Genomic DNA, 20,405 nt, shown 5'->3' on the forward strand with positions numbered 1-20,405 from the left:
ACTGCTCCCCTCACCTCCTAGGGGGTGATGGGTCATGTGCAGAAAATAATTTCGTCACACCTCTTGTGTGTGTGTGTGTGTGTGTGTGTGTGTGTGTGTGTGTGTGTGTGTGTATGTGACAATCATCCATCCATCCATTTCTACTGCTTATTCCCTTTGGGGTCGCGGGGGGCGCTGGTGCTTATCTCAGCTACAGTCAGGCGGAAGGCGGCGTACACCCTGGACAAGCATTGGTACTTAAAAAAAAATACTATACCGAGACAGTCTTTTGAACGGCTCTTTTAGTGTCCGCCCTGAGAACGGTAGGTTGGGAGTTCAAACCCCGGCCGAGTCATACCAAAGACTATAAAAAAATGTGACCCATTGCCTCCCTGCTTGGCACTCAGCTTCAAGGGTTGGAATTGGGGGTTAAATCACCATAAATAATTCCCGGGCGCGGCATCGCTGCTGCTCACTGCTCCCCTCACCCCCCCAGGAGGTGATCAAGGGTGATGGGTCAAATGCAGAGAATAATTTCGCCACACAGAGTGTGTGTGACAATCATTGGTACTTTAAAGGAACGGCTACTCAAGATCCGCCTCCCTTCAAAAATGTTAATATTATATATTTATAAATTACATCATATATATATATTAATGTTTGTAGGGATTGGTATTTGAAAACGTGTGTATTTTTTAATAAGTTATGGATGGAAATTGTTTTGTTGGGTAAGGAGCTACTGCACGGCACTTTCGCGCATTTTATAGTCACGTGGTACACACTGCGGCAAGCTGTTGGCTAAAGCTACGCATGCCCATTCTTCTCACTTCCGTAGCAAGTTAGCCTTGGAAGCCCAAAACGTTGCAGGGACGGCGGGTCGATGCATTATTCTAATGTTTTTTTTCCCGAAGTTTCACATTCTCCTGCTTCCACTGTTCTAAGTTACTGGTGATGCGGTGTTAAATAGTGCCACGACCCCAACGAAAAGAAGAATATATCGGGGTTTTTTGCCGCGGTTGAATTGGCGGTTTTATCTGAGCGAAAAAGGCACTCCGAGCCACGCTGATGGCGGTCACCATCGAGGATCTCTATCGGAACTATGGCATCCTTGCCGATGCCAAGGACGACGTCAGCCAGGTGATATCAAGGCCCGCGTGGTTTTTCCTATCTGATTCCGATCGTTGCTTTTAATGCTTTGCTGTAGCACAACGTGTTGGATGTTGGGCTGCTGTTGACGGCGGCTAAATTACGTAAACTAGATGTGTATGTGCGCTAAGCTAGCTGCTAGCAGTTAGCCGAGCGAAGGCTCATGTTTTAACATTACAGCTCGGGCTGAAAACTGTATCACGATATAAGTATTGTTTTAAATCACTGTTTATATTATTTATGACTCTTCGGAATTAAGGACTAGGAGAAAATATTTGATGTAAATATTTGTATTTCCTCTGATTTAAAGGCCTACTGAAACGAGATTTTCTTATTTAAACGGGGATAGCAGGTCCATTCTATGTGTCATACTTGATCATTTCGCGATATTGCCATATTTTTGCTGAAAGGATTTAGTAAAGAACATCCACGATAAAGTTCGCAACTTTTGGACGCTAACAGAAAAGCCCTGCCTCTACCGGAAGTCGCAAACAATGATGTCACATGTTGATTGCTCCTCACGTCTTCACATTGTTTTTAATGGGAGCCTCCAACAAAAACAGCTATTCGGACTGAGAAAACGACAATTTCCCCATTAATTTGAGCGAGGATGAAAGACTCGTGTTTGAGGTAATTGATAGCGACGGACTATTTCCTAACAGCCCGTCACGTCAAGCGTACACGTCATCATTACGCGACGTTTTCAAGAAAAAACTCCCGGGAAATTGAAATTGCAATTTAGTAAACTAAAAAGGCCATACTGGCATGTGTTGCAATGTTAATATTTCATCATTGATATATAAACTATCAGACTGCGTGGTGGGTAGTAGTGGGTTTCAGTAGGCCTTTAAATCCTGTCAGCTATGAAGGCAGAAAGGAAATGTCTACACAAGCAATGACAACTCTCAATCAGTGTAAACAAAATTCAAAAATTACATTTAAAAGTTACCTTTTAAAATAAAGGTGTAAGAAATCGTGATGGGTTCCTGAGGCGTCATGTAGCGTTTCGACACATTGCAAAACTGTATTGATACTGTGTCAATACTGTGTCACTAAATACTGACGTCTGCTGGACATTAAAAATCCCTACAGGCAACCTTTGGACCGACTCAACTGACACTGATTTTATGACCTAGTACAGTGGTTCTCAACCTTTTTCCAGTGATGTACCCCCTGTGAACATTTTTTTAATTCAAGTACCCCCTAATCAGAGCAAGCATTTTTGGTTAAAAAAAAAAAGAGATGAATAAGTAAAATACAGCACTATGTCATCAGTTCCTGATTTATTACATTGTATAACAGTGCAAAATATTGCTCATTTGTAGTGGTCTTTCTTGAACTATTTGGGAAAAAAAAGATATAAAAATAACTAAAAACTTGTTGAAAAATAAACAAGTGATTCAATTATAAATAAAGATTTCTACACATAGAAGTAATCATCAACTTAAAGTGCCCTCTTTGGGGATTGTAATAGAGATCCATCTGGATTCATGGACTTCATTCTAAACATTTCTTCACAAAAAAATAAATCTTTAACATCAATATTTATGAAACATGTCCACAAAAAATCTAGCTGTCAACACTGAATATTGCATTGTTGCATTTCTTTTCAAAGTTTATGAACTTACATTCATATTTTGTTGAAGTATTATTCAATAAATATATTTATAAAGGATTTGTTGCTATTTTTATAATATATATTTTTTAAATCTCACGTACCCCTTGGCAGACCTTCAAATACCTCTTGGGGTACGCCTACCTCCATTTGAGAACCACTGGTCTACAAAAGCAATGACAACTCTCAATCAGTGTAAACAAAATTCTAAAATTGCATTTAACAGTTACCTTTTAAAATAAAGGTGTAAATATTAGTGATGGTTTGATGAGGCGTCATGTAGCGTTTCGACACATTGCAAAACTGTATTGATACTGTGTCAATACTGTGTCACTAAATACTGACATCTGCTGGACATTAAAAATCCCTACAGGCAACCTATGTACCGACTCAACTGACACTGATTTTATGACCTAATGTATACAATAATATAAACCAAGTTGTTGTATTTCATTTAGGATTATTTTATATAAATAAATAAATGATAAATGGGTTGTACTTGTATAGCGCTTTTCTACCTTCAAGGTACTCAAAGCGCTTTGACACTACTTCCACATTTACCCATTCACACACACATTCACACACTGATGGAGGGAACTGCCATGCAAGGCGCTAACCAGCACCAATCAGGAGGAAGGGTGAAGTGTTTTGCTCTGGACAAAACGGACGTGAAGGTGTTGGTACTAGGTGGGGATTGAACCAGGGACCCTCGGGTTGCGCACGGCCACTCTCCCACATATCTTCATATAAATAAAAATATTTTTTTCTATTTTTTAAATACAGTCAATAAATAATGTGAACATGTATTATAAAATGGAAATCTAAGAGAACATGTTGTGAATGAGGAGACTTGTGGACTGGGAATTTATTATTTTTTTTACATGCGCTCTGAATCCGCACTGTTGATTGATTGATTGATTGAAACTTTTATTAGTAGATTGCACAGTTCAGTACATATTTAGTAAAATTGACCACTAAATGGTAACACCCGAATACGTTTTTCAACTTGTTTATGTTGGGGGTCCACGTTAATCAATTCGTGGTAAAAACAAAACATTCATTTTCACGTCAAAATATAACCTATGTGTTTTTACATGTAATATCAATACAAATACAATCTAAACTTTCTTGAGCGGGTGCTTGCTTTTCTTCTTGCCTATAGGCCGCACTGCGTTGCAGAATAGGGAGACAATCGGGTGCACCGAAAAAAGCTTGCAAGTTAGCTCTGTTCGCTGTCCGAGCCACAACGTTGGCAGTTGTCTACTTTGCTGGTACTTCTATATGAAAGAGCACAACCCAAACACTGTTAATTCCCGAACTAGTTTATTAGTAGCCAGAAAGTAGGTATATTTTTGACGTGACTGATTGTAAACTGAGGTTACAACACCAGAAGTATATTACCTGAGGGGACGTGGCTACAGGATAGGGTGGCCAAACGAGAAACATTGTCTGAATTCTTTATATGCATGTTATAGACTTTTACATGAAATTTCAATGACAATAATGTTAGTAAATTAGCTACTAAAATTCTGTGGTAATTTATATGGGACATGTGTCAAAAAGACAGCCAAAATATATTTGTAGATGAGAATACATTTAAAGGTAAAAATTTGTTCATCCAATTGCAGAAAATGTTTTTCAAAAATGTATTCCGGGGTTTACTTGGAAGCATGTCGTGATGATAGAAATGTTCCTCTCTTTTTTTCACTATTTTGCTAAATTTTACTGTCTTTTTCCTTTAAAGGGTGCTCACATCCCTGTAGTTGATACTGTTACCTGATTTGCTGTTAGCGTGTCACTGCCACTGATCAGTGATTGCTTCCTGTTTTGCCAGAGCGCTAGTGCCTCTATTCATGCAACCAACCTTGCTTAGTAACTTCAGCTTTCTTCCAACGAAAGAAAAACAATTATCGAATACATTTTTTATTGGTATTTTTTTGATATACTTTTATCGCCAAATCCTTGGACTTACTATGTACAAATAGACTCAGACTCATGTCATCAATGTCGTCAATCAATTCTCTGCAGCATAAAGATGCCTACCAAGTCATCCTGGATGGTGTGAAAGGTGGTCCCAAGGAGAAGCGATTGGCAGCTCAATTCATTCCCAAGTTCTTCAGCAGTTTCCCGGAGTTGGCAGACGCGGCCATCAACGCCCAATTGGATCTTTGTGAAGACGACGACATCTCGGTAAGTGGGGCAAATATAAACTTCCTCATGTCGTCGTTTATTTGTGTAGACGTAACGTAATAAGTTGGGGGTAAGGCATTACCCCAGGTTGAGTGACATTGACAGGCGCATCAGAATGGCAAGTACAGTCATATGGTTGTAAAGGTCTATCTATATAACCGCCCTCGCCCATGGTTACGAGCTTTGGCTAGTGACAGAAAGAGCAAGATTACGGTCGAAATGAGTGGGCTCACCCTGAAAGATGGGGTGAGAAGTTCAGAGTGAAGCCCCTGCTCCATCACTGTTCTCCTAATGCCTGTGCTGAGCTGGAGGAGGCTCGGTGTAGGCCTAGGATAGAAGCACAGGTTATGTCATCGCAGATAGCCTGGCAACGATTGCTTCCGTATAAGCCAAAAAATGTATGAACAGAGCAAGAAAGGGGTCAACTCTCGTTTCTTTTCTTTGGTCCAGATTCGGCGGCAGGCCATTAAGGAGCTACCGCGCTTTGCAACTGGTGACAACATTCTGAAGGTTTCGGATATTCTCACTCAGCTCCTACAGACAGGTATTTAATTTTGATGTATTTCAATAAAAAAACACGTCACTCATTTTTCCAATCAAATATAATCGGAAGTGTCATTTCTTTATTTGTTTTCTTAGATGACACAGCTGAATTCAACCTCGTCAACGTATCGCTGATTTCTATCTTCAAGATTGACGCAAAAGGTGCGTACATGTTTGCTTGATGAGCGACGTAAATCATTTTGGTATTTTGCCTATCATTCCCAATCCTTATGTAAGACAAGAACACATTTTTCATTTTTATGTATTCTAACTGGTAAATAAACACTTAACAAAGGAGCCAATAGGAGTCACTCTAATCAACTCTCATCCTGCTCTAAAAACATCCAAACACATCCATCAACATTTATATACACACTGTAAGAATATATATGTAATGTAGTAACATGCACAATCATATTACTGCTTGTTATTTAAGTATTTTTGTAATTTTAAGCACGCATCAATTTCGCTTTTCCCTTCAACAATAGAAAATACTACTAATAGTGGTAGAGTTCATGAATGATAAATAGGATTACCTTGGGACAAAAAGTGATCCAGAACCTTATATTTTTGCGTTTGAATATTAGGAGGATGATCTTCAAGTTTAAGGCCTTGTTCACGCTGCAGGTCAATTCCAATTTTTTAAAGTTATTATTAGTCTGGCCCACGTGGAAATAGATTTTCCTCCCCCTGAGAGAGAACATACAAGAGGATCCCCTGCTGACCTTCCACTCCTACTGGAGTGGAACCTCACATTATGAAGTTAGGACCACGGGTGGACCACTCCTCTTTGCGTCGGTCGGTGTCGTCCCGACTCATCTACATGTAAGCGGATCCCCTATGAACCTCCCTATGAACTGGATTCGCACATTATTAACCATCCCAAAGGGTTGAGTTTTTTACTTGCCTGGATGTGGGATCAGAGTTGAGGATGTCCTTGTGGTTTGTGAAGCCTTTCAGGCATTTGTGATTAAGGGTTGTATAAATCAACTTTGATTGATTGATTTTTACAGACAGCACTCAAACATCTGCCTAAATTTTTTAGCACGACTTTGGTAAGCTTTGAAGCAGCACTGCTTCGATAGAACGCGGAGCATTACCTCTACCGTGGTCAGACGTACTGTGCTTCAACATACGAGTATTACTATTACGGAGTGTGTGTGTGTGTATAAAGACCCCTAAATAGAACCTATTAGGAGAGCGATTATCTGGTGTTTTGTTTCCCACTATCATGCAAAACAAACTTCTTATTTATTGGTACCTGCTTATGTGTATATGTGATCTGCATAAGTCCAAAAAAGGTGCACGCATCCGCCATTGAAGTTCACGTTGACACCGTAGTCAATAAGCTCCTTCTTCGTTCCCTTGATCTGGGGCATTCATTCTTTGATGTTGCCAATTGTAATATAAAGTAGAGTACAGTTCTAATTAACATACGTCAGTAGACTTGCTACGGAAGCCTTAAAATCTACCAGTACAACAAAGTGGAAGTGGGGCCACTTAAATAAGACTTAATTAGAATTAATCTAAAAAAATTAAAAAATCAATTTTTATTCTCTTCTTGCTCAGGCATACTTTTTGCCCCACAGGAGCTATCGTAGCTTGCACCGTCCCCTTACTAAGTGGCTCAAATAGCAAAACATGGTAAGCGAGAAAGAGACGTTTCAAAGAAAAGTGTTGTCAGTATTTTGGTTCCGCGGAAACAGTCGTGGAACAAATGATTGCACGGGCCAAAGTTGTTTTTTTTTCAAAAAGGCATCCACACAACAAACTTCCAGCATCTGAAACGTTTACTTTATCTACTTCCTGAAACAAACTATAGCCCTTTCAATGTTTCACCTCATTAATGATTTGGATACAATGTGTAATACATTTTTATTTGCAGAAGTATGTTATTCAAGACAGGAGTTTGCACTTTATTGATCTTAATGTTTGAGATTATTTGTATGCATTCTGAAATGCTACATTTTTGTTAACCTAATTCTTCATTTCAAGCAGAAGTATTGCTTCCTATTCTTTAAAAATGATTCCATAAAAAGTACAATTTATATATGGTAAGGGTAAGATGCAGTGTAATTCCAAACTACCGGTACTAGTTTTTGATCCAGTTAAATAACGTTTTTTTAAATGATGTCTGTCATTTTAATTCTATGGTTTCTTTACAAAGTAGGGAAAATACATTTTAAATAGAATTTTTTTGTGAAAAAAATCAGATTTTATTTTTAGACCTACTTAGTTAATATTCAGGTCACGCCATGTAAATGGAGTATTGTTGGGATGTTTTTAGAGGGATTCATGGGCGCAATATATTAACCCTATTAGCTGCAGTGTTAGCCACCTCGTGCTTGCTGTATTTTATGTCTTGCTGTGGAAATGATAGGCAAAATCCCCCCATAAAGTGCAGTTCCCTTTTTAAGATTTGGGGTTAAAAGAAAATGCCATATTTACACTTGGTCAAGGCATCTTGCAGCAATGTCTGCCGTCTGTCCCGCAGGCACCCTGGAGGGCCTCTTTTCTCAGGTGCTACAGGGTGTAGACATCGTGCGTGAACGGGCCATCAAATTTCTGTCCACCAAACTGAAGACCCTACCAGAGGACGTCATGACAAAAGAGGTGGAAGACTATGTCTTTACTGAGACGAAGAAGGTTGGTGTTTTTCTTTCCAACCATGCTTTCGATAGCGACATTTTTAAGAAACTTCTAGTGAATCACGGTCGTGTTTCTCTGGGTCCATTTTTTTAACACACGCACACCCTGCTCAGGGTTTTTGCTCCAGTTGCAATTACACAATATTATAACACCCTGTGAAATAAGGTGACATCCGGCCTGATTTACTAAGATCCAAAAACAACGCGCAAGACAGCGTCTGTGGAAAAAAAAAAAAAAAAATTATATTGTAAGTGGCTGTGTTGCGTGTTCTACTAAGACTGGGTGTAATTGAAAAGTGGTGCACACCACCCTTTTTAAAAGAAAATCTTGCGTGCATACAAGGCTTTTACCAAGGAGAGGATAATGTTCTGCTCATTCATGTTATCATGCTCCGACCTGTGTGCAATGTATTGAACCAGCAACACACATTTTAAAACTGTAACACCTTTTCTGAATCGCAATTGAGACAACAGAAGCATATGCACACGGACACTTAATTCTGTGTGCCAGACTGGATTGCATCACCAGCGCATTAGTAATATTTTTCCTGAATAAAAATTAACAACATTGAAAAAAAGAAGGCAGACACCAACGCACATCAATTGAATGTTTTAATTAGACCCATAAGTCACCCAGCAGCTATAAAATTATGAAATGATGTTGCTGAATAGACAATATGTTGAATATTTTTTTGTTTTTGACCGTCCATGATGTTGACACACACTAAGGACGAAGCAGCGCAAGCAGTGATCCTGCAGCCGTGTGTGGAACTGTCAGTTTGCACGTCCTTCTGACACATGCTCAATAACACAAAATAGTGCTTGCAAAATGCTGAGTGTTGATAAATATTTATATTTGCTTCTTCTCCTCACAGTAGGTGGGCGTTTTGATGATCAGGCAGGGATCCCAGATGCCTCTATTTCTAGCCAAAGTAGTGATTTATGTTTGATGTTCGTACAAAACCACTAAACATTGCGTATCAATAGAGTCAAATTGCTTTTGTGGTGTAGCAGCTGGCTATGGGGTTCTAGCCAACGGCTTTGACTGATCAGCTTTGCGTGTGCTATCAAGTTTGCATGTGTTTTAGCACCTGCTTGTTATTTCTTCTCAGGTGCTTGAGGACGTGACCGGAGAGGAGTTTGTGCTTCTGATGCGTTTGGTGTCGGGCCTTCGCGTGCTGCAGACGGTAAGCGGGCGTCAGCAGCTGGTGGAGCTAGTGGTGGAGCAGGCCTTCCTGGAGCAGGAGCTCAACCCCGGCGACCCCGACACAGTAGACCGCCTGCTGCAGTGCACACGCCAGGCACTGCCCCTCTTCTCTGTGAGTACAATACACTCGTTTTTGCTTTTTTCAACAGCCTTGTCAGGACCGGGAACCCTTTTTAATAAACAATCAGGTACCGTATTTTTCAGACTATAAGTCGCAGTTTTTTTTCATAGTTTGGCCGGGGGTGCGACTTATACTCAGTAGTGACTTATGTGTGAAATTATAAACACATTTCCGTAAAATATCAAATATCATTTGGCTCAGTCACGTAAGAGACTAGACGTATAAGATTTCATGGGATTTAGCGATTAGGAGTGACAGATTGTATGATAAACGTATAGCATGTTCCATATGTTATAGTTATTTGAATGACTCTTAGCATAATATGTTACGTTAACATACCAGGCACGTTATCAGTTGGTTATTTATGCGTCATATAATGTACATTTATTCAGCCTGTTGTTCACTATTCTTTATTTATTTTAAATCGCCTTTTAAATGTCTATTCTTGGTGTTGGGTTTTATCAAATACATTTCCCCCCAAAAATGTGACCTATACTCCAGTGCGACTTATATATGTTTTTTTTTTTTTCCTTCTTTTTTATGCATTTTCGGCAGGTGTTACTTATACTCCGAAAAATACAGTAGATGTTTACACTGCAGGTTCGGATGTCCAATTCTGATTTTTTTTTTTTCTCCGTCAAATACGGTCTTTTCAGTGGCCGTTTACATTACAAAAAATGTTTGAGTTCTAATGTGAATGCAACCTGATCTGTATGCAGACATGATATCGCACACACTGCAGTGTTCATGGTAGTAAAAACGGCTTCCACTCTGTTCTATTATTCTCTTCTGTAAAAGGAAGACTGGATTTAAATATGTTTTACAGGCACTAGCCCCCACTTTAACACAGTATGTTAGATATGGAACAATCGGTGAATTATACAAAATATACAAGGCTTTATTATTTACCCATTCCTTCACTTTGAATACAATAGCAATAGTTTTAAATATTTTAACCTTTTTGTATCATTTATGTGATTTCCAATGTCAAAGCAACTTTTTCTTTAAGGTAAGTTTTTTTCCCCCCAATACCGAGTGTTCTAACTCTAAAGTAGAGCAGTTGTCTATTAGAATACTTAAGAAACCTCGAGGAGAGGTTTAGGGAGAATACTTTGGCTTGTCTACTTTGTGGTGAATATTAGCTTTAGTAACAGTATCTTTTTCCTGCAGAAAAATGTCCATTCCACGCGTTTCGTGACCTACTTTTGTGAGCATGTCCTGCCCAACCTCAGCATGCTGACGAGTCCTGTGGCCGAGCTGGACATTCAACTGGAGGTCAGGTTTAACTTTCTTGCCATGTTAGATTTTCAGGCCTCAATGCTTGCTATGAGAATGTTTCTCTAAAATGGAAGACAAATCATCTGATACTCCATACAGCGGGTGTCCAAATTTCCACTGAGGGCCGCACACTGAAAAATTAATATTTAGGTCTAGTAGTCTACTTCTTTTTCTGAGGTGGTACGAAGTAAATACGTTTGTAGATCAACTTCAGATTTATCCATTGATTATGTTTTTTTTTTTTTTTGAGCAATTACAGTTTAGTTTTTTTTTAACTGCCTGCATGTCAGCTTTGTTTTTATTTTAAGTCAATATTACATTTTCTCATTGGATTACGCTGGTTTGCTTTTTAATTTCAATGTAATTTTTATTTTTGGTAGTATTTTTAAAATGAGCCGCGGGCCACAAATGGCCCCCAAACCACACTTTGAACACCACTGCTCCATACTATAGTTTACGGGTCAATTTATAATTGCCACTTCAGTGGTTGTGCATTTTACTATCGCCATGACGTGAAATCTGGTGACGAGGTGTTGCGTACGAGAACCGCTCATCGTCTCATGATCATACCTCATTATTTCCACTTTGCCAAACTCCCGCTACTCTTAACGCGGCATTTGTGTGTTTTTTTTCTTTTCTTGCGCAGGTCCTGAAGCTGATGGCGGAAATGAGTCCTTTCTGTGGCGACATGGATAAGCTGGAGACCAATCTCAATATGCTATTCACTAAGTTGCTGGTGAGCAAAAACTCTTTGCTTTTGCCGCCATAGCAACAATAAAGTCACTTTAAAAAAATTGTTGATTGTGTTTTAGGAGTACATGCCTCTGCCGCCAGACGAAGTGGAAAATGGCGAAAACTCTGCCAGCGAGGAGCCCAAGCTGCAGTTCAGCTACGTGGAGTGTCTCCTTTTCAGCTTCCACCAGCTGGGCAAGAAGCTGCCGGACTTCCTCATCGACAAAGTGGACGCCGAACGCCTCAAAGACTTCAAGATAAGGTGAGGATTAAGAATGCACAGGCACGATGCGATGTGTGTGCAGTAAGGATGTGTACTGGGAATTCATTGTTTTTGATTTTTTTTGTTTAACATTTTTTTTATTGCACCATTTATAAAGGATCTTAAATCTCGTTTTATTATCACATTTCTGAGTCTCATTTGCAAATTTGACATTGCGGTTGCAAGTCCAAAATGTTAGATGGCAGTAATTTATAGTTAATGGTGTGTTGGCTGGTCTTTTGTGGCACCCAAAAAAGTGTTAATACTGGAAGTGTTGTACTTATTACACTGTTGTAATGTGCATTTTGGTTTTATTTTTCATTACCAAATTTGTAGGGGTTGAAAGAAAAAAAATGATAATGAATCAAGACAATAAAAGGAAGTCTAATCAAAGTTTACTTATATAGCCCTTAATCACAAATGTCTCAAGCCACAAAGACATCCTCCGCTCAGATCCCACAAATAACTCAATGCAATGGAACAACGAGAAACCTTGGAAGGGACCGGTCTGGGTGTCCGGTGTAATGGATGCTGAGGGGATAGGGTTAATAATATGGGAGTCCAGTCCATAGTGGGGCAGGCAGGGGATCATCTGGAATGGAGACAAGTCAGCAGCGCAGAGATGTCACTGTTGCAAAGAGGAGTGGTCTACAATGTGTCCCGACTTTAAACAGTCAGAGCCTCATCTGTGGAGGCTGATTCATGGTCACCTGATGACCTCTCCATGCAGGAGAAGGGGGCAGATCAAAACCAACAAACGCCACAACAAGTTACACGGCAAAGCTGCGTTGGTGTGCAAATTTAGACAAAGTATCAAATTGCGTCACAGGTTAAGCATTAAAAACATTTCCCTTCTTTCCTCAAACATCATCGTTTTCCTGCGAAGTGAAGCTAATTATCCAAATATAGTTATGGTTGAAAATGCTAATCAGTAACATGTCATTAGCTAAACCAACATATAAGCATCAAGCTAGCCCATTTTTGGGAAAGGGGAACCTTAAGCAACTTACGCTGGATCATTTTTTTAAATACATTTTTTTGTTGGTATTGAAAATTGAAACATTACCAAGTGTAAGTTTGGCTGGGTCGGCAACCCAGGTACCAAAATATGGCACCGTTGGATTTTATGTGAATCGGTGCCCATTAGGACCGGCTGGATTCAGTCGGTGCCAAAAAAGTACTGGATTCGGTAGCCATCCCTTGTGCGCACTAAAGCCTGTTGTTGTTTTTGCCCTCCATCAGGTTACAGTATTTCGCCAGAGGCCTGCAAGTTTACATCAGACAGCTGCGAGTGGCTCTGCAGGGCAAGACGGGAGACGCGCTCAAGACAGACGAGGTGGACGCTACAATCTTTTCTATTGGCGCCGCAACACAAGCTCACGTGTTTGTGGCGTACTTGGTGCTGACGAGGACTTTTATGGTTGTCAACAGAACAAGATCAAGGTGGTGGCCCTGAAGATTACAAACAACATCAACGTCCTCATCAAGGTAGGTTGCAGGAACCTGTGGCCCCGAGTTAGCCCTGACAGTCTTATGTTCTTCACAATTAACAAAGTTCAGCCAAGGGCTGGGCAATATGGCTGAAAACTGTGTTCACAATGGAAGTGTTTATCGGTCAACATCGATTATCATTGATTGATTTATTTGAAATAAAAACTAGGACAGAAAAATATGCTAAATGTAAACATTTTAAATGTAAGCTTCCTCTGATTATACATAATTCCCTCAGCGATCAAGACCGAAAGGAAATGTCAACACAAGCATAGAAAACACTCAAACAATGTAAACAAAATTATAAAAAGACATTAAACACTTCAAAATAAACTCCTAAAATTAAGGTGTAAAAATAATGAATATGTAAGAAATGCATAAGTAAAGTGTAACAAAATAGTGCAAAGTGTGGAAATGTAAACATAGAGAAACCTGAGGAGAACTATTTTCTGCAGGTTTAGTGCCAAGAAGTTACAGCTGTGCTCTAAAGGGTTAGTGCGGCTAAGGTGGTGAGGTATTACCGATCTTGGTGGGGACCAGTGCTTTGCTTCATTTACAGACCACATTGGTCTGACTACGGTTCCTTTGAAAAAACATTTTTTTAAAGTGTCATTTTGTCCAGGTGACTTTTCCGGTTTTACCCACACTTTCTTCATTTTTACTTTCTCTTCTCACTCCATTCAAAGAATCAACCGACAGACAACAAGATGGCACTAACCGTAAGATAGTTGATACTGTTACCTGATGGTTGGCTGTTAGCGTGTCACTCCCACTGATCAGTGATCACCTGCTGCCTTGTCATGCAACCAACCTTGCTTTGCAACCTCCGCTTTCTTCTGACCAAGAAGAAAAAAAAATATTAAACCTTTTATCTAACTGTTTCCTATTGCTTTTGATTACATTCTATCGCTATGTAAAGGGATATTGTTTTTATCACCTAGCCCTAGTCCAGCTTAGCGGTTCTTTTAGAGTCTGTGGCAGTCACTTTAGCAGGTGAAGCCTATCAGCTAAATGACAGCCAGAAAGTGAAACAACTTCTATTGTCAATAATCTTTGCTGAAACTATATTTATATTTATTGCTCACTGTCAATTCTACCTCCCACCCCAGGACCTCTTTCACAACCCGCCGTCGTTCAAGAGCACCATCACGCTGTCCTGGAAGCCTGTCCAGAAGAGCGAGGCTGTGGCGTACGTTTTGTGATACAGCTGCCTATAATATTCCCGAAGCAACATATCCTCATCCCTTCTTTATCCTCCTCCTCTTCATCTGCAGCCCCAAACGTCCATCAAGTGACGACTCGGGCCCGGGGGCCGTGGTGAAGAAACAGATCGCCCCCCAGCCTCGGCGGGACGCGCGGCAAATCTACAACCCCCCGAGCGGCAAATACAGCGCCTCCCTCGGAAACTTCAACTACGGTGAGGCTATTATTGCACACACACACCTTAATTTTTCATTTACAATCTATTTTTACACGTCTCTGATAATTCCCAGCCAAACGAGGTTAGAATTTTACTAACAAGAATCTGCGACAGGTCAGAGTTCACCAATGTGTTTGATGTCTTCGTTACTGGCTCAAAACAAATGCATACCTGCCAATAACTACGGTTTTTGATAATCCATTCCGGTTTACGGCTGCAGTCGTAAAAACTATCGTTTTCCAGCACTGCTCTGATAACTTCCTGTCGCACGATTCCGTATGCTGCGCGACCAGCTATTTATAGCTCCACTGCCAAAAGCTACGCACCAAATCGTCATGGTTTTCAACCGAATGGATGGCTATGGAATCAGCTGGAGAAAAATTGCAAACAAGTCTTAAACCAAAAAGAAAATTACAGTTTTTCCGTGAAGAATATTCCAAAGCCTATTCAGGAACAAATATTCGTTCAAAAAAAGGGGAAAATTACGTAAACTGCATTTTATGCTGCATTAATGTTGGGATCGGAGAAAGGAGTTGGTGTTTTCATCACGGAAACATCTGGTAAGTAGGGAAATACGCACTAAAACTGAATTAATTTAGTAAATGCAGAATTTCCTCTCCCTTATTTTGTAACCAACATAATACTCTTTTAAAATCAGAGGTAATTTATTTTTAGTATTTTTAAATCTTGATATTCAGACGGGAGTGTTATTTCCATAAAGTAGCATTTCAAATATCGCAACAATATTAATGTTTTTGTGAATTATTTTTGTTTGGGAAACGACAGTAAATACATTTTAAAAAATCATACTTTTGAAGACATCTATGATGGTAACCTATGCTACCATAGGTTTTAACTTTTTATTCATGTATCTTTCAGTTACTCGTACTTCAATCAATCAATCAATGTTTACTTATATAGCCCTAAATCACTAGTGTCTCAAAGGGCTGCACAAACCACCACGACATCCTCGGTAGGCCCACATAAGGGCAAGGAAAACTCACACCCAGTGGGACGTCGGTGACAATAATGACTATGAGAACCTTAGAGAGGAGGAAAGCTATGGATGTCGAGCGGGTCTAACATGATACTGTGAAAGTTCAATCCGCAATGGATCCAACACAGTCGCGAGAGTCCAGTCCAGAGCAATCGTACTTAAACATTATTCAAATAATTGAAGTTATATGGAGATGATTATTTCATTTTTCAGCATGATCTGGCACCTGCCCACAGTGCCAAAACCACCAGTAACTTGTGTACTGACCATGGCATTACTGTCCTCAATTGGCCTGTCAACTCCCCTGACCTGAACCCCATAGAGAATTTGTGGGTTATTGTGAAGAAGACGCTGAAAGACACCAGACCCAATAATGCAAATGAGCTAAAGGCCGCTAATGAAGCATCCTGGGCATCCATAACACCTCAGCAATGCCACAGGCTGATTGCCTCCATGCCACGGCGCATTGATGCAGTAATCGTGCAAAAGGATTCCCAACCAAGTACTGAGTTCATTAATTGACATTTTCAAATGTTTGATTTTGATTTGCTGTTATAAATCTTTTTTTTTTTTTTAACTTGGTCTGAGGAAACATTCAAATTTTTTGAGATAGGATTTTATAGTTTTCTTAAGCTGTATGCCATAATCAGCAATATTAAAATAATAAAAGGCTTGCAATATTTCAGTTGATGTGTAATGAATCCAGAATGTATGACATGTTCATGTTTTTAGTTGCATTACAGAAAATAAAGGACTTTATCACAATATTCTAATTTTCTGAGACAGTCCTGTACTAGTTACTATGTTAATCTACGTCACAGCAGCTCAGACGAGGCACCAAGCAGTTTGGGTGGGGAGCATTTCCAGGGGGGCCAGCCTGAAATGCACGTGTCAGGAAGGAGATTTTTACAACGAAGTTCTAAAGTTTAGTAATATATCAGATTGTAGGTGGGTTTTTTTTTTTACCCTTCGCGTTCATATTTTGCTGTTTGTTGCATTTTTGTTGTGTCACTTGATTGTAAATAATGTTGATTAAAGTAGGTGGGATGTTTATGTTGTCAATATTTAGTGTTTTATCGTTCATAGTTAATATTGTAAATTCCACATTTATTTTCATGTACATTCTGGTTGTCTTATTCCACTATAAAATGTTTTTAACTCCATTCTGTTTTTCAAGGCGGTCTGTCATAATGTTTTTAGCATTCAGTCAGGCATTATTGTGAGTTTTTGTAATAGTGTTCCTAAAAATTCGATATACTGGCCCCCAGACATATTTTTTTCTCTAAATTTGGCCCCTCCCGAGTCAAAATAATTGCCCAGGCCTGATCTAACCTGTCAGAATGCTGAAACTTTGTAACTCACTAGGCTTTCTGACTTTCAAAAGTTGGCAGGTATGCGAATGTTTTAAGTATGACTTACTTTGTGTTCCTGTGGATATTCAAATGTCAGGTTTTCGTGATAAAATAGAAATACTTTCACAACTTTTTCCACCTTTAATGTGACCCATAACCTCTACAATGCAAGTGGAAAACAAACTGAAACTTTTAAAGGGGAAAAATAAAAACTTAGAAATAACCGGGTTGCATAGATATTTGAATTAGTTTTGATTATGCCCCAATTGAGACGAAGCCCTTGAAATGGAATGTCATGTTTTTGAATAAATTGACAAATGTCGCCCTGATGCTAATGTTTCCTTCACCACTATGTGACTACAGAGCAGCGCGGCGGCTTCAGGGGCGGACGGGGGCGGGGCTTCGGCACCAGAGGCAACAGAAGCCGAGGGCGGACCTACTAAGGTGGGCTTGTGGGTGCCGGGGCGGCGCTTGTCCCTCAATGAACTGCATCATCTTTCACCGTTCCAAAACGGACCACTTTGCCACAACATCTTTCTTTTTTTTTGATAACGACTGTATTTTTCACTCTTTCCTCACAACAGACTTCCCAAACTCCTCTAAGCCGCGGTCATAGCTCCACCCCCCCAACCCCTTGTTTTTATGTCTTTGTGGATCGAAAGACTGCTGACTCCTGACAAACTTTTTGATCCCTTTTGGGTGTTTTGAAAAGAAAGCAAGAGAGGAAGCGATCTTTTTTGGTTTGCAACGTGATGTTTGAAGGCATTTCTTTCCACCTTTTATTTAATCCTGCTTTCAGTTTTTTCTATTAGTGCTCTAGCTAAATTTGCAGACGATGTACTATGAATTTGTATTGTGGATGTTTTGTCAGATTTTTTTTTTTTATCATAAACTTGTATGCAAGTAGGAACAGGTGTCATTGCTGCACACACGCGGCTGCCCTCATTCATTGATTGACTGGACAAAAAAATTGAACACTAATTTGAAACATTATTGGTTAGCGATTTCTAAAGTACAACACCAAACAGCCACTCATGAGACACTTGTCACCAAAATGGCAGACACATACTTATTATTACTCCATCAAAATGTATGTTTCCTGAGGCTTTTTTAAACATAAAACTAGATTTGAATGCAAATGTTTGTAAATATGTCTTATTTACCATTTAAAATCACTGCAAGACGTCTTTCGTGAATGTTTTTCTAATTTAGGATCCATATGATTTAAATTAGGGGTGTCAAACGTTCGGCCCGTAGGCCAGATCAGGCCCGCAAACAGGTTTTATCCGGAGATTGCCAAGTATAAAAATGATCCGCCATTTTGAATGAAAGAAACTGCTGTTCTAAATGTGTCCACTGGATGTCGCAAGAGCAATTCTTTATATCTTTGTAGCTGATGCTGCATATGTACAAAATAAACCACATGTTAGTAGGTCAGTCAAGGAAAATGATCAAACTACATAGCATACTGTAATTAGATTTTTTATTATATTTTAATAGATTGAAAATTAACACCTGTGAGTTGACTGATCGGTGGCAGAGGACAGCCTTGAGGGTGCATGGGAGTTTGCCCAACCAGTCTACATGTGCTTAGTGGACTTGGAGAAGGCAATCGACCGTGTCCCTCGGGAAGTCCTGTGGGGGGTTCTCAGAGAGTATGGGGTATCGGACTGTCTTATTGTTGCGGTCCGCTCCCTGTATGATCAGTGTCAGAGCTTGGTCCGTATTGCCGGCAGTAAGTCGGACACGTTTCCAGTGAGGGTTGGACTCCTCCGAGGCTGCCCTTTGTCACCGATTTCGGCGCAGTTGAGGGGTTTCGGTTTGGTGGCCGCGGGATTAGGTCTCTGCAGATGATGTGGTCCTGATGGCATCATCTGGCCGGGATCTTCAGCTCTCACTGGATCGGTTCACAGCCGAGTGTGAAGCGACCGGAATGAGAATCAGCACCTCCAAGTCCGAGTCCATTGTTCTTGCCCGGAAAAGGGTGGAGTGCCATCTCCGGGTTGGGGAGGAGACCCTGCCCCAAGTGGAGGAGTTCAAGTACCTAGGGGTCTTGTTCACGAGTGAGGGAAGAGTGGATCGTGAGATCGACAGGCGGATCGGTGCGGCGTCTTCAGTAATGCGGACGTTGTACCAATCCGTTGTGGTGAAGAAGGAGCTGAGCCGGAAGGCAAAGCTCTCAATTTACCGGTTGATCTACGTTCCCATCCTCACTTATGGTCATGAGCTTTGGGTCATGACCGACAGGATAAGATCACGGGTACAAGCGGCCGAAATGAGTTTCCTCCGCCGGGTGGCGGGGCTCTCCCTTAGAGAGAAGCTCTGCCATCCGGGAGGAACTCAAAGTAAAGCCGCAGCTCCTCCACATCGAGAGGAGCCAGATGAGGTGGCTCGGGCATCTGGTCAGGATGCCACCCGAACGCCTCCCTAGGGAGGTGTTTAGGGCACGTCCAACCGATAGGAGGCCACGGGGAAGACCCAGGACACATTGGGAAGACTATGTCTCCCGGCTGGCCTGGGAACGCATCGGGATCCCCCGGGAAGAGCTAGACGAAGTGGCTGGGGAGAGGAGAGTCTGGGGTTCCCTGCTTAGGCTGCTGCCCCCGTGTCCTGACCTCGGATAAGCGGAAGAAGATGGATGGATGGAGTTGACTGATGAACATTAACACATATTAAAGATAGAATACTATTAACTGCAACATGTAAGTGTAAAAAAAAACATGATTTGTACATTTTCAGAATGTGCTTGTTCTATTTTTAAACAAAGAAAACAATCTCAAAGTTGGCCTTTTTTTAAAGGTATCTTGCTGTGATTTTACCAGTCCGGTCCACTTGGGAGTAGATTTTTCTTCATGTGCCCCCCCATCTAAAAGGTGTTTGACACCCCTGGTTTAGAGGATAGTGAATTTAAGTGTTCTGCTCTTGCAGTCTGCACGCATTCTTTTGTATTTTGAAAAAAAAAAAATACTCTTACCAAAGCGGCAAGAAAACATCTGAAAATACATTTGTGAAAGTATTTGCAAGGCAAATACGGTATTTTGACGTTTTGCTCCAGGTGTAGAAGGAATCGCCCCTTGTTTTAGCGGAATCTCCCCTCCAGAGGGCGCTCCACACCAGGTGTTTTCCTCAGATCAGACGCTTCTATTTTTATCCCTAGTATTTAAAGCGCATTTTTTCCCCTGCAAACAAAAAGCACTGCAGCGAGGTAACAATAGATTGTTGCAACAACAACAAAAATTGATCTATTGATCGGATACACGTGCACCATCTCATTAATGTGACAGTCGACAGGTTTTGTGTGTTTTGGAAGAGGGGAAAAACCCACTGCCAATTTTTTTTAATTATCCACCATGCATTTGGCATTTGTGGATTCTGTGCATATGCGTTTGGAAGAAATGATATTCAGGAAATGATCTAAAATGAA

At 40.5% G+C, this 20,405-nt stretch overlaps 1 protein-coding gene across 2 annotated transcripts; it reads left to right on the plus strand.

Moving 5' to 3' along the window:
* Window positions 1-790: 790 nt before the first annotated feature.
* On the plus strand, window positions 791-18,168 carry api5 (apoptosis inhibitor 5). 2 transcript variants are annotated; one of them, XM_061894521.1, is made up of 15 exons: window positions 791-1,116; window positions 4,769-4,930; window positions 5,381-5,474; window positions 5,570-5,635; window positions 7,968-8,119; window positions 9,234-9,440; window positions 10,620-10,724; window positions 11,374-11,463; window positions 11,540-11,721; window positions 12,964-13,057; window positions 13,153-13,209; window positions 14,322-14,401; window positions 14,487-14,629; window positions 17,345-17,425; window positions 17,566-18,168. In XM_061894521.1, exons 1-14 carry the CDS (start codon window positions 1,045-1,047, stop codon window positions 17,422-17,424), a joined length of 1,584 nt encoding a protein of 527 aa, XP_061750505.1. In that variant the 5' UTR covers window positions 791-1,044; the 3' UTR covers window position 17,425; window positions 17,566-18,168. The 2 variants fall into 2 exon arrangements, with proteins under 2 accessions (XP_061750505.1, XP_061750506.1); XM_061894522.1 differs by lacking the exons at window positions 17,345-17,425; window positions 17,566-18,168 and adding an exon at window positions 15,843-16,396.
* The last annotated feature ends 2,237 nt before the right edge of the window (window positions 18,169-20,405 follow it).

The sequence above is a fragment of the Nerophis ophidion genome, linkage group LG03 (assembly GCF_033978795.1).
Source record: "Nerophis ophidion isolate RoL-2023_Sa linkage group LG03, RoL_Noph_v1.0, whole genome shotgun sequence".
NCBI classification, from domain to species: domain Eukaryota; kingdom Metazoa; phylum Chordata; class Actinopteri; order Syngnathiformes; family Syngnathidae; genus Nerophis; species Nerophis ophidion.

Coding starts and splice junctions, on each gene's coding strand:
- api5 (XM_061894521.1), top strand. CDS start 1,045: ATGGCGGTCACCATCGAGGATCTCTATCGGAACTATGGCATCCTTGCC. Junction 4,931..5,380: donor GTGAAGACGACGACATCTCG/GTAAGTGGGGCA, acceptor TCTTTGGTCCAG/ATTCGGCGGCAGGCCATTAA. Junction 5,636..7,967: donor CTTCAAGATTGACGCAAAAG/GTGCGTACATGT, acceptor TCTGTCCCGCAG/GCACCCTGGAGGGCCTCTTT.